This window comes from Haemaphysalis longicornis, unplaced genomic scaffold, assembly GCF_048455015.1.
Source record: "Haemaphysalis longicornis isolate Haplotype H1 unplaced genomic scaffold, Haemaphysalis longicornis Haplotype H1 scaffold_7, whole genome shotgun sequence".
Lineage (NCBI taxonomy): Eukaryota > Metazoa > Arthropoda > Arachnida > Ixodida > Ixodidae > Haemaphysalis > Haemaphysalis longicornis.
This window is the reverse complement of record NW_027526422.1, coordinates 190,839,176-190,852,144: the sequence shown is the minus strand read 5'-3', so window position 1 is coordinate 190,852,144 and position 12,969 is coordinate 190,839,176. Positions and strand designations below refer to the sequence as shown.

General features: G+C 48.8%; 1 protein-coding gene across 1 annotated transcript in view; it reads left to right on the top strand.

Moving 5' to 3' along the window:
• Nucleotides 1-7,791, top strand: part of LOC144145649 (uncharacterized) — a 68,557-nt gene extending 60,766 nt beyond the window's left edge. Inside the window, exon 5 of the mRNA XM_077677317.1 lies at nt 6,422-7,791. Coding sequence (XP_077533443.1) covers nt 6,422-7,444 — 1,023 coding nt within the window. The 3' untranslated portion in view covers nt 7,445-7,791. The remainder of the gene's footprint in view (nt 1-6,421) is intronic.
• The last annotated feature ends 5,178 nt before the right edge of the window (nt 7,792-12,969 follow it).

Genomic DNA, 12,969 nt, shown 5'->3' with positions numbered 1-12,969 from the left:
GCCGGCAAGAAAATACCAAAATAAAAGCTCCGCCGCTCAGCTTTCACCGAAGCTTCGAGTTCTTTCGAGGGGGTGAGCGTAGCTTGGCCAGTGCTAAGGCGCGCCGATGATTCCAGAAGGGCGAAAGAGGGAAGTAGTTCGCTCGGCGGCGGGAGGTGCGCTGTGTGTTGTGCCCTCTCTCTCCGCGCCGGCAAGGTTATAAAAAGAGAAGCCGCGCCGAAGCAAATCAGCTACGTTTGGACATTGTGATGTGACAACGGCTTCTGCCAGTTTGCGCACCACACCATCGGCGACCCGTGCCTTGGAGGACTCCAACGTACTCCTGGGCGTCGAATCACCGTGATCGTCTCGGACGGCCTAGCCTACGACGAAGCCACGCTTCACAGGTAGCCGAATCGCCTCCGAGAGCCTTGCATAGTCAGGCCCGGTAGGTGAATATGGTGGGAATCTGTCTCTGATATGCATCGCACTGTTCGTTTTCTGTTTAGCTAACGACTATACTTCGTAATAACCATTTGTGAACACTTCTGAGTGTATCATTTTGTCTAATTTTAAACTGTTGCTCGCATTTGTATCCATGCTAAGTTTCCTGTCGTTTACGTTGCATGTCCTCGTGCTTGTACAGTCTTTTGCCTGTACAAATATAAGTCGTTGTGTTGTTTTCGTTCAAGGCTCTGACTGATTCTTACCGCTCTGGTCGGCGAAAGCCGCACATGAGACGGCCACCCCCTTCGTCACCTCTGCCCTGTGGATTCGGTGGGGTTGTTTGGTCGCTTGAGTCGACTCCCCACATCTTCTAGCAGGGCACCCAATTAGAAAACAGTAATAATTTTTAGAACCGAACTCTATGAATCGGACGACTGTAACAAGAATCGCTGTACAATAATATGAAAAGGCTATACAGTACTTTTGGATGTCGTACGCTCGAGTTTGTGACATACCCACGCGCAAGACTTGAATGGTGAATTATTTGTAGGTGATCATTGACAGCCACAACGTTAAGTTTATCGCTCTGGTGTCGTCGTTGACGTCGGTGGCATATCAATAAAATGAATTTTTGTCGAGCAAGGCCAGATAGGGCTCGTCGTTTTGGTCAACGTTTTCGTACGCAACTCTGCAAGTACGACTTACCGTCTCCTTGTAACTGCGCTACAATGACGGGGAGAAAGAAAGAAAGACAAAGACAGTGCCTGAGCTTGTATTTCGTTTTTATACCCGTCATTGTTGCGCTGTTAGAACGATGCAACCGCACCAACTAGCTCGACTTTCGTTACAGCTGCAGCTATCGTCCCCAACGGATGCTTTGCATGCCGAGCCTCTCGAAGCGCAGTCTCTTCCTTGGCCAGGTAAACTATCCGCGGGAGGGCCATGTAGAGTGAGTCATCGCCAACAGCAGCATCGTCATTAAAGTCGCCGCTCTTCTACAGTAAAGAGCGCATGCGCACGACTACACGAGGATGAACGAACGAGGGGTGCACTCTATGATGTCTGTTTCTTGTTACGAGTAAGTGTTGCCATGAGGCAGCGAACGCTGGAGTTTTTTTTTTTTGTTTGTGCCTAATGTTCGCCAATATCCCTAAGTGGGTAAGCTGGACTTGACGAACTTGCACTGGAGGCACGCGGGGAACTCGAGTTTTTTGTTGGCCAAACAATCTCCCTAAGCGAGTATGCTTTGCTTGACGAACGTGCGCTCGAGACACGCGTGCACGAGCGCTCGACATTTTCTTGGTATTTTTAACTGCGGATGCTGTACACCAGCGATTTTCTCAACATATTCGCTGTTGAAACAACCGTTATTCATCGTTCGGTACAACGAAACCGTTCACTGTGAAAGCACTATTGGATTGTGCGTGCAAACTGGCATTTTGTGTAACCTCAACACAAAGCCTCATTCCTGAAGTTTTCCGTATATTCATGTTCCGAACTCGTTTCCGCAAAGATTCGTGCTCAGCACAAGGAGTGGGCGATGAAGGCTTGATAAGACGACATACGGTGGGTATGACGTTGCTGCGCCCGTCATAAGACCCAACTTGATGGTTAGCCCAAATTAACCCTCAAAATTGAAAGCCGCGGTTTTCTGTAGCTTTTCTATCGACGACAGCCTCCTTCCTTGCCTCCCTGGACGCTTTCCACATTCATAAACCTCTGGGTATTGGTTCTATCCAAATCCTACCAGTGTATCTTCCCTGACCTTTCTCCCATTCGCCTCCTGATGACCTTTGCGTTTAGATATCTCATTGCAGTCGTGAACCGTGTTGTGGCCTTTTTCATTGCTTATTCTACATCCTTATAGAAGCTGTTCTACGGCTTCATCATCATACATGGTTGTTGTCGCATAGGCCTGTACTCTCTTTAACCTGTATCGTTCGCATAGTGGGTCACAACTGCCACGAGTTGCTTGCTAATGCTGAAAATGTCCTCCATGTTTCCGGCTTTTTCTCTGTGGACTAAATATCCAACTCCGTGTTCTTCTTTTCTTGTGGTCTACAGTACCACAGAATATGGCCGCTAGTGAGCTCCATGAGGCCTTCTCCTGTCCTAACTTCGCTTAACCCTATGTTATCCCATTGAATGATCGAGAGCTCCTCTAGTAGTACAGCTAAGCTACCCCCGCTAGACACAACGCCAACGTTGAACGTATCCATTGTCAAGTTCGAATGGCGGACTCTCCGGACGAAGAGATTCTTAGCACCTTCTACAGCATCGCTGTCCCGTCCGCCGCCGTGGACAGGTTTTCTAGAGCTGCTGAGTGCTGAGGGACGAGAGTTGAGTTAGTTATTCGAGGTGGCGGCCATGTACTGCAACAAGGTGGCCAGATCCTTCTGTAATGAGAGGGTGCTGTCTGTGCCTATATGAGCCTTCCTTGCATGGCTAAACTTTTCTACTGTAGCCTATTTTTCATATCGCATGATGGTTACTTCGGGGGCAGGCAGCACTCCATACCTACAGGAAAGAAACGGGGCAGAGACGGCAGCACTTCATTACGGGGCAGAGCCAGAATAAAAAGGGAGGGAACGCGAGAGACGTTCCACGTGGACTATATTGCCCCGTACTCCTGCAGTAGCATTGAGACCGCATTTCAAGGTATTAAGTTTTTTTATACGCGACGTTCTGAAGAAATCAACTGAACACTAGCTCAGTGATCTTAGAACTTTGGAACCTTGAGACCGCGACAAGGGTTCAAAAACTATTTCCCTGTTTTTACACAAAAGCCGATTCGATACCTAGGTAGTCCTTGCTCGGGTAATCACAGCAAGAGGTTTAACTTTTCCTGCCCCCAGGAGTTATTGGGTTATTCAAATTTAGGCGATTATACCTGTTTCACCACCGGGCGCCTCCATACTCCTAGCTCGATATGGGCATGGTGGTTTCGACACAGCGCTGCACTTAGTTTGAATTTTTCCCCTTCTTACCTCAGTGTGCGTTGTTGCGAAAGATCTCGTTTATCTTTTTCGAACAATATTTTGACCCTACCTAACGAATAGTGTGCATTTTTATTTTAATCCCGCGGCTTGACGGGTTAGGACTGCGGCTACTGCGGTTTGTTTACATAACGTATCGACGATGCTGTTATTTCCGCCTTTCGTTGTTTCTAACTGCCGGTTCGAGGCAGCGGACGTGTTCTTCAAACTATTTAAACTGCTTACAGGCTAAGCTAGGTCTATTACTGCTTATTCTGCAATGTTTCACGGCAGGCTTGCTAAATAGGGCTAACTGTGACAGGGGCTGTTTACCTTGGCTTTAGGCTGTAACTTTACCAAAAATGCACTTAGTGAGCTGATTTAACTTGCCTAACTATAGGAGCAGCCGCGCGATATCGCGAGTGTGTTCTTTAAAGGGACACTGACACAAAAATTTGCATCTTCTTTGTTGCGATAAGTAGCTAACGACCTGTTTATCACGTGTAGAAACCTCATTTGCTTCAGCGCGCGATTGTTGTTTAGTTAAAAACTTTTTCATACCGCCAGTCGCATTTTTGGTTTTAGCGTGTGCCGCGAGAGGCTGCATTTGGTGTAAACAAAGCTGCTCACGTGACTGTCCGACGGATATCGCAGAGCAGTGCTAACGTAGCACTGTCGATTTTGCGTCGGCGGCAGTTTCTGCTAATGCCCTTATGTAATGATCGCGTCAGCCGCTTAACTAAACAGCGACCGTGGACGTGATGCGAGCGCCACGAGTGCAAATCGCTGCCGCGGCTAGAGAACGTCGCGCGAAACTGGAGACATTGGTTGGGAAAACGCGCGCTCGGAGCAACCGGAAGGTATACAGGCCGTTTGCTCCCAGCGTAGGCAGACCTGTACGCAGGTCTCTAGGCACATATGCCAATAGGTCTGCCTACAGGTATGTTAGGCATCACAATGCGGTGGATACTCGATTTCCGCTATCCTAAGCGCTGCAGTTGACACTTTTTATTGCAATTCGCCATCGCATCATGAACTCCTTTCTCGTATGTGCTGACTTGCTTGAGCCTTGCGTCCCATTCCGTGCAGCGGTAACAAGCTATCGCTCGAGCTACCTGCGCCGGCCTGCGCCACTTCGAGGCCGTGGCCGCCGGCTGCGCAGCGACCGCGTGCTTCACTCAGTGCGCTCTTCGTCTCCAGGGTAATAAAATCTATTAAAGTATAGTGTCTGGAATCACTGTAGAACTTAGCTCACGCACAGCCGCCCGATGAGCCAACGAAATCCCGGTGCCTCCGCCGCCAACGAACGGATCCTTCGTTGCTCGAGGGCAAAAGTTCCGACCTCTGGTCGGAGTGGCGAGCCAGCGAGAAACGCCGGTAGTGCGAAAGCGGCCAGCACAATCTCGCGACATGTTTGGACGTCGTTCATTTACTTCACTCCAGGTAATGTCGATTGCGTGAGATCCTTCGCTGGCTGCTCGGTTCCGTTTCGCGTACTTTAAAACTGTTTTTAAATATGTTATAGGCTGCATTTGCCGCTGGTATCTTGCAGATGATTTATGTGTTTTCACAACAATCAACTGGTGACGTTATGTCACCTTCAAAATTTTGTGTCAGTGCCCCTTTAAGGGACCGCCCTGTCGCGCAAGGTAGACAGATTTGTTTTACTTGCCTGGACACCTAACTCGACATGGTCATCCGTATGCCGAAAAGAAGAACGGTTACATCTCTAAATATATTTATGCCAGGAGGCTCAAATTGTTAAAAAGGTGCTCTATAACGTTATTAAGGAGTAGTGAAAAGGGATTAGAACTTACATGGCAACATTTGGGACTTCGGCAGCTCCAAATAAACACGCCTGCTGTGACGGGAAGCTTCTCCGCAACGGACCTAAACTTATATTCAACCCGTAAGAATTAGAAAGAAAATTTAGGTCAGCTCAACGGTCCATGGAACGAATAATGTAACGAGTAATACTCAGAGACAGGAAACGAGCTACCTGGATCAGAAAACAAATTAGAGTAGAGGATATCACAGTTTGAAATAAGAAAAGTACACTTGGGCTGGCCTTGTCGTGAGACGAACGAACAACCGGTGGACATTAAAGTAATAGAGTGGATACCAAGAAATAGGTTTAGAAGGAGGGGCAGGCCTTTAATCTGATGATAGATGGAATAAGGGAATTCGGGGGTAAAGTGTGGACTCGAGCAGCTCAGGACAGGAGTAGTTGGAGGTCAATGGGTGAGGCCTTCGTCCTATAGTGGATTTCAGTAGGCTGATGATGATTATCAAATTGTACTAATCAAATGCACGGCGCTTTGTTTGACATGCGGGAGGCGAAATCTTTTCGCGCAAGCCATCAGCCATCATGATTTCGCACTAAAGGAACGTAAACCGGGTAAATGCTGCGAAAAGATTTCGAAAATCTCTATGCAACTTACGGTTCAAAGTGTAGAATAAATCATTACGTGCACACATTTGTGTATCTCGTCATATATTAGCCACCCTGTAGCACACCTTGGCACAACAGCGGCCACGCAAAAGGGCCAAAGTTGTTCGTACCACCAAACATTTCTATTCTATTGGTGGAGAATTCTATTGAGGAAGCAAAAGGAAAGTTGTAAATAGCGGAACCTATAAAAAGAATGACCCTATCGTTTTGAGTTGCCCAAACTCGGATTTTTAATCACGTTTGGAGGTATTGGACACACTGTAATAGTATTACCAATATCCGTCAGAAATACTTTGTGTATGTGATCTCAATGACCTTATGCCAACTGATTGTGAAGTTGAAAACGTTGGAAAAGTGTAGCCTGACACAATATAGGGAAATAGATTTTTCCCAACCAGCAAGTATCATTCGTCAAATTTCAAATACTCTACATATCAGCGGGTTAAATTTACAGAATATTTTCACTTAAGGATTCTACCATATTTGGGATTACAAAAAGGAGGCACCTCGAAGTGCTCTGAACCAGCCCGTTGTTTTTTTTTTGACGGTTTCTTTGTTCTTTTTTCAGATGGGCACGTGCGGAGGTAGTGTTTGCCGCAGCACTTCATCGCATCATAACAAGCTCAAACGGAAGAAGCGGTTTATTTGTCTGTACTCAATAGTAAAACTTATTAAGGAGAACAAAAAACTAAAAGCGTTGAGCGAAGAGATGTCAAGGTTGCAAAACGGTGTGGCATCGCGCCGTTTTGGACTCGTCAACGCTTTCAGTGGCCGAGGTCTTGAGACGAGAGGAACCGGCCGCAGTGGAACCATTGGCAGTGGCAGGGCGAACACCCTTAGAATTTTTATTCATAGAGGTGGGACTAACGTTGGTCCACGGAATACTGCTAACTCAGGGTTTTTAGAGGAAAGTGGTGGAAGAAGCGTTGGTAACAGTGGTGGTAACAATCGGCATGGTATTGCATTGGAGGGAAGCGGTGGAGCTGGCAATGAGCGCGCACTTTCTTATGGCTATAACTCCGGGAGCACGTTCTTAGGCGGGAGTAGAAGCCGAAGTGGGGGATCAGGTACTGGTGCCACTGGACATCTTGGAGTAAATGGTCCCCCTAGTGTCGGGAACCGCATGCGCGTTGGAGGACCTGCCGGTGGTAGGGGCCTCACAATTGGTAGGGCTGGTCTGGGAAGGACTGGTTTCGGAAGCGCCCTCAGTACTGATGGGTTTTCGAGTGGCTTGGGAACTGGTGGCCGCAATACTGGGGCTCCCAACCTTGGTATAAACCGATACCCTACTACTTACATGTCGATGCTAGAGCGCAGTGGTGTTAGTAACGCTCTAGGGGGAACTAGTGCGGACAACAGGTTTTCAGGAAACCTTAATCGAGCGGCAGAAGGTTTCTCGGGAAGCGAGTTAAGCAACGTCGTTAGGGCCCTTCAGCCAGTTTCGAATGCCGCTGGAGGCACGTCCTCATTGGGCAGTGGCGGCAGCCGGGTGAACGATGCCACACGTGCCGCAAGTAGCGGCAGTGGTGGAATTGAAAGCGGAGGTTCTTCTGTCCCTCCTGGCAGCCTCTTTGAAGTTGATAATGTCTGAAGCTATGGCAACGCTAATAGCGGCGCAGAACTATACGAGCTTAGCTGATGACCACCGCAATACCTCTCGACATTTGTTTTAATTCCCCACCTAGCTTGTCTTACTTCTATATTGATCGCGTATAATGTTGTGATGTGTGAATAAAAATCATGTTGATTGGTTCGGCTGCCGGGATTACCAGCATAAAATATTCGGTCCTCTTATGGAAGTAGTAGTGTAATAATAAGTAAAAAATCAGTTACAATAAAAAGCATAAAAAAACTACAACTTTTACTTGTATACAACAGGTAAAATCACTCCAAAACGTGCACGTATGGGCGGCACAGTGAAAGTTGTAATAAAGATCTTCGGGACAATGTCTGCTCAAAGTAAGTGTTCATTTCTCATCATCCTACGGCACTTTAAGAACACAGATCGTTGTTCGGCTTTAAATGCCCACGCCTAATCACTAACACATTACTACCCTTTTGAGAAATTTAAACAAGGAAAACAAAGCCGCGAGTGCTATTCTTTTTATAGCTATAGCATCCTGCTTTGATGCTGGTCCTATCCCTCATTTTAATATTTTGGTGGAACAATACTTGGTTCTTTTCACTCATTTCAAACACACTGTCGTTTTTTCAACGTTTATGTCATCATAGTGCAAGATATCAAGTGAAACGAGCCGTGTGGATATAATGAGAGCACTGAAAAATCAAGATGTAGTAAAAGGATCATAATCGGCTTCGATATGCCCTTCTACAAACACGGAACCACCTGCTGGAAGTCCATTCCCATTCTCGAGATGATTGCCGCACGTTCTTCAAAAGCAGCGGCTTGTCGCCACCGCAAGAGCTAAAACGTCTTTCATCCAAGAACAGTGCGAACGAAACGAAGCGTTTCTGCGGCGCTAATTGAAAAATATCGATATATATAAAAACCCTTTTCTGCAAGAAAGACGGATTAAACGCGAAACTGCCTGTGTTACAAATGCAAAGTCGACAGTCCAATCAGCCAAAATATATATACGATAAAGCTGAGATAACCAAAGGCGATGTTATAATTTTGTATGCATTATTTCGTGATTGGGTCATCGGAATGTGCTGATTCGACTTGTTCAGAGTTGTAACTGACAGGGCGCCAGCAGACGGAAGTTCTTGCTGCATAACTAGACTACACAGCGCTTAAATAATAAACAGTGAGGACGAGATAAAAAAGACAGCACAGGACGAAGCGGAACTAACAACTGGCCTATTTTCTAACAGTACACGTATATGCAAGCACTGTTGCTTGGGGAAAGAAGAATTTGTTGAAGGACATCTGATAGCCGCCGAACATAGTTCATATGGGGTGTGTGATGAACTCAGGGTTCGGTGGTGGGAATCACGAGACGAGCGCACGGAGTCAATGACGAGAGAGGCCACAACACGAAGGTGAAGCGTAGATGCAATATATTGCAGAGAGCGGGAAAACTGCGATGCGCAGAATGGGACGGGGAAAAAAAAGAACAAAATTGTGAAATAAAAGAATGAAACTCAAATGGACAGGAAAGCGTAAATAAGTCCTTCCCTGTCGCAGTTTCTTGGCGATTTGCGAGACGTAGCACAAGCGGGAAGCAAAACTAAATAGTCTCACTTATGCAGTCCGTTGAGACTCGGTCGCGAGTGGCTCGATGGCATCACGGTGACCGGAATGGAAGGCGAAGCTGCCAGGCGTAGCGAAAACATCAGGACAGAGATCCCGGCGCTGTTGCCCGGTGCAGTAGCGGATCCGGCTGGTGACCAGGAGGTACCTGGCGATGTCCCGGTGCGGTAGCACGGGCGCGGTCGATGGGTGTATTCGCAGCTGATGCAGGCGCACCCCGAACGCTCGTCCGCCCAAGAGCCCGGTCACGTTCCTCCACTTCTTCCTCTTCTCTTTCTTTCCTCGAGGCGCATACCCATTAGCGGGTGATTGGCCTCCTCTCCTTCCGCTGTTTTCTTTTCTGCGCCTGTTTTCTCCCTGGAGCTCATCACATTACCCCCGGCTTTAGAAAGTGGTTTGGGGTGAGGCCTCACACACACTTTCAGAAGGCACCGGTAGGCGAAAGGTGGTGCAGGAAAAGAAAACAGAACAGTGTTTGCAAAATCAACACATTTTTCGAAATGGCAGTAAGCATCGTCCGGACACCACAACACCTCACGGCTGAGACGCCAAAACAAGGTTGAAAATGTTGACCTTAGGGCACAGATGCTTATGCTCATCGTGGTCCGTATGTGCGCTATGGGCTTGTCGTTTTCCTTGAAACCGTACTTTCCGTTACGCACAGGCCAACAGTCGGCATCTTTTTGAAAGGAGTGACGCCCACTTCACTTTTTAGATTTGCCTTCTTGCACGGCTCACAGGTCCTAAGAAATCTTCGGACGTCGGCGTAAACATTTGGCCAATAAAAATCCCGGAGAATTCTTTTGGTTGTTTTTACGAATCTATGATGATCTGGTACTCCTTCATGGGCCTTCTTCATTACCGCGTCTCTAAAAGGATGCGGAATTACAAGTTGCTGTATGGGGCGGCCAGACGGCAACGAGTACCGACGGTACAACAGCCCCTTTTGCCGAACAAACTTGCAGGGGTTCTCTTTATCGGAAGAGGACTCTGTCGCTGCTATCTTCATGCAGTTGACCAGAGTCTTGTCCAGCTGCTGCTGTTGGCGCATCTCTTTTCTGGTAATACCAGCGAACATGATGGGACTTGCCGGCTGGTTATGCTGTACCTTCTGATGGACGCGGCGGGTGTTCTCGTCGGTAGAAGAAGGATGTGCTTCTCCACCGAGCACCGCTGGAGTTGCTGGATGCCTTGGTTGCTGTGGCTTCCATGCAGGGTTAGGACTGTTGGGGTCCCTAACACCAGGTATGTTCCCCAGTACCAGGTCATACAGGGGGTCAGCCATGCATTTCGCCAGAACGTGTCCTGTGAAATACGGTGTATTGACGTAGATGTATGCCTCTTCAAGGTACCGCGTGGTGTTGTCCACAAACAGAACCGTGGACGCTTGGCCCGTGAGACACCTGTCTGGAATGAGTTTCCGACGCACGATGACAGTATTGCTTCCGGTGTCTCGTAAGACCGAAATGAGTCGTCCGTAGACCTGACCGGTGGCGACAGGCAGGCTTGCGGTTAGACTTCCCATCTGGAGCTTGCGCTTTTCACGCACTGCACGGGTTTGAGTCCGTTTGCCTTTGACGTCATCGTTCTTTCGGGGTCCTTCGGAACGGCGTTTTTCAAAAATGCATGCCGAGACCTGGTTCTTATTGGGGGGTTTGGACCGGCAGTTTTCAGTTTTGTGTCCCTGTTTTCCGCAGTTATCACAGCGGACATTTCGTACCGCGATCCTGCAGTCTGTGGCACAGTGCCCGGTTTTCCCGCATAAAAAGCAGTTAGGACCTTTCTTGGACGGAAGGTCTACTTGCGACTCTTTCTTTTCGTTTTGGGCCTTTCCCAAGTTTTTGAGATCCTGTGCCTCGAGGAAACGATCGCCAGCTTCGGCCATTTCTTTGGTCGACTTACAGTCTCTTTCCTTAATGAAAATGGCCAGCTGGGACGAGCAACACTTGGAAAATTGCTCCGCGATCATCTTGTCGCGTAAAGCTTCGAACGTCCTGGGAACACCAGCCGTTTCGAGCCATCGGTCAAAATAACCGGAAAGTCGCGTCGCGAACTGAGTTCCGGTTTCGCCATCCTCAGCTTTCGCCTGGCGGAATTTGTCATTGTACACTTGAGGGGTAAAACGAAACCGCTGAAGGAGCGCCAGCTTGACTTTTTGGTAGTCCAGAGAATCTTCTGGCGTCATCCTCCCGATGACGGAGAGCGCGTCTCCGGTGAGGCATGTGCTCAATCCGACGGCCCATTTATCTTCCGGCCATTTTTGAGCTGCAGCGACCCTCTCGAACCTTAGGAGGTATGCGTCCAGGTCGTCTCTGCGCGCATCAAATGGGGGGATAAAGTTATGCGGGCTCGTCGACATGACGGGCATGTGGTTAGGTTGGGCTGCCACGGAGCCCTCAGCTTGTGGGCTGTTTTGCGCGCCTTCCTGTAGCCTTAAGCTGAGCCTCAGGCTCTCTTGCTTAGCGCGTTCCAGCTCTGCTGCGGCCTTCAGAGCTTCCCGCTCTGCCGCCCTTTCATCGCGCAACCGGTCTTGTTCCGATTTAACCCATTCCCGCAGCTCGGCATCGCGGAATCCCAGCTCCTTTCCACTGGCCACTAACTTTTCCACCTCCATGTCGGTTCTCTGTCCTCACGCCTCTTGGACAAGCCTCGTGACCTCTTCGAGATGTTATTGAAGAGGTCCTGTCGCGGACGCCAATTGTGATGAACTCAGGGTTCGGTGGTGGGAACCACGAGACGAGCGCACGGAGTCAATGACGACAGAGGCCACAACACGAAGGTGAAGCGTAGATGCAATATATTGCAGAGAGCGGGAAAACTGCGATGCGCAGAATGGGACGGGGAAAAAAAACAAAATTGTGAAATAAAAGAATGAAACTCAAATGGACAGGAAAGCGTAAATAAGTCCTTCCCTGTCGCAGTTTCTTGGCGATTTGCGAGACGTAGCACAAGCGGGAAGCAAAACTAAATAGTCTCACTTATGCAGTCCGTTGAGACTCGGTCGCGAGTGGCTCGATGGCATCACGGTGACCGGAATGGAAGGAGAAGCTGCCAGGCGTAGCGAAAACATCAGGAGAGAGATCCCGGCGCTGTTGCCCGGTGCAGTAGCGGATCCGGCTGGTGACCAGGAGGTACCTGGCGATGTCCCGCTGCGGTAGCACGGGCGCCGTCGATGGGTGTATTCGCAGCTGATGCAGGCGCACCCCGAACGCTCGTCCACCCAAGAGCCCGGTCACGTTCCTCCACTTCTTCCTCTTCTCTTTCTTTCCTCGAGGCGCATACCCATTAGCGGGTGATTGGCCTCCTCTCCTTCCGCTGCTTTCTTTTCTGCGCCTGTTTTCTCCCTGTGAACTCATCACAAATGTTTATTGGCCAAATGTTTACGCCGACGTCCGAAGATTTCTTAGGACCTGTGAGCCGTGCAAGAAGGCAAATCTAAAAAGTGAAGTGGGCGTCACTCCTTTCAGAAAGATGCCGACTGTTGGCCTGTGCGTAACGGAAAGTACGGTTTCAAGGAAGGAAAACGACAAGCCAATAGCGCACATACGGACCACGATGAGCATAAGCATCTGTGCCCTAAGGTCAACATTTTCAACCTTGTTTTGGCGTCTCAGCCGTGAGGTGTTGTGGTGTCCGGACGATGCTTACTGCCATTTCGAAAAATGTGTTGATTGTGCAAACACTGTTCTGTTTTCTTTTCCTGCACCACCTTTCGCCTACCGGTGCCTTCTGAAAGTGTGTGTGAGGCCTCACCCCAAACCACTTTCTAAAGGCGGGGGTAATGTGATGAGCTCCAGGGAGAAAACAGGCGCAGAAAAGAAAACAGCGGAAGGAGAGGAGGCCAATCACCCGCTAATGGGTATGCGCCTCGAGGAAAGAAAGAGAAGAGGAAGAAGTGGAGG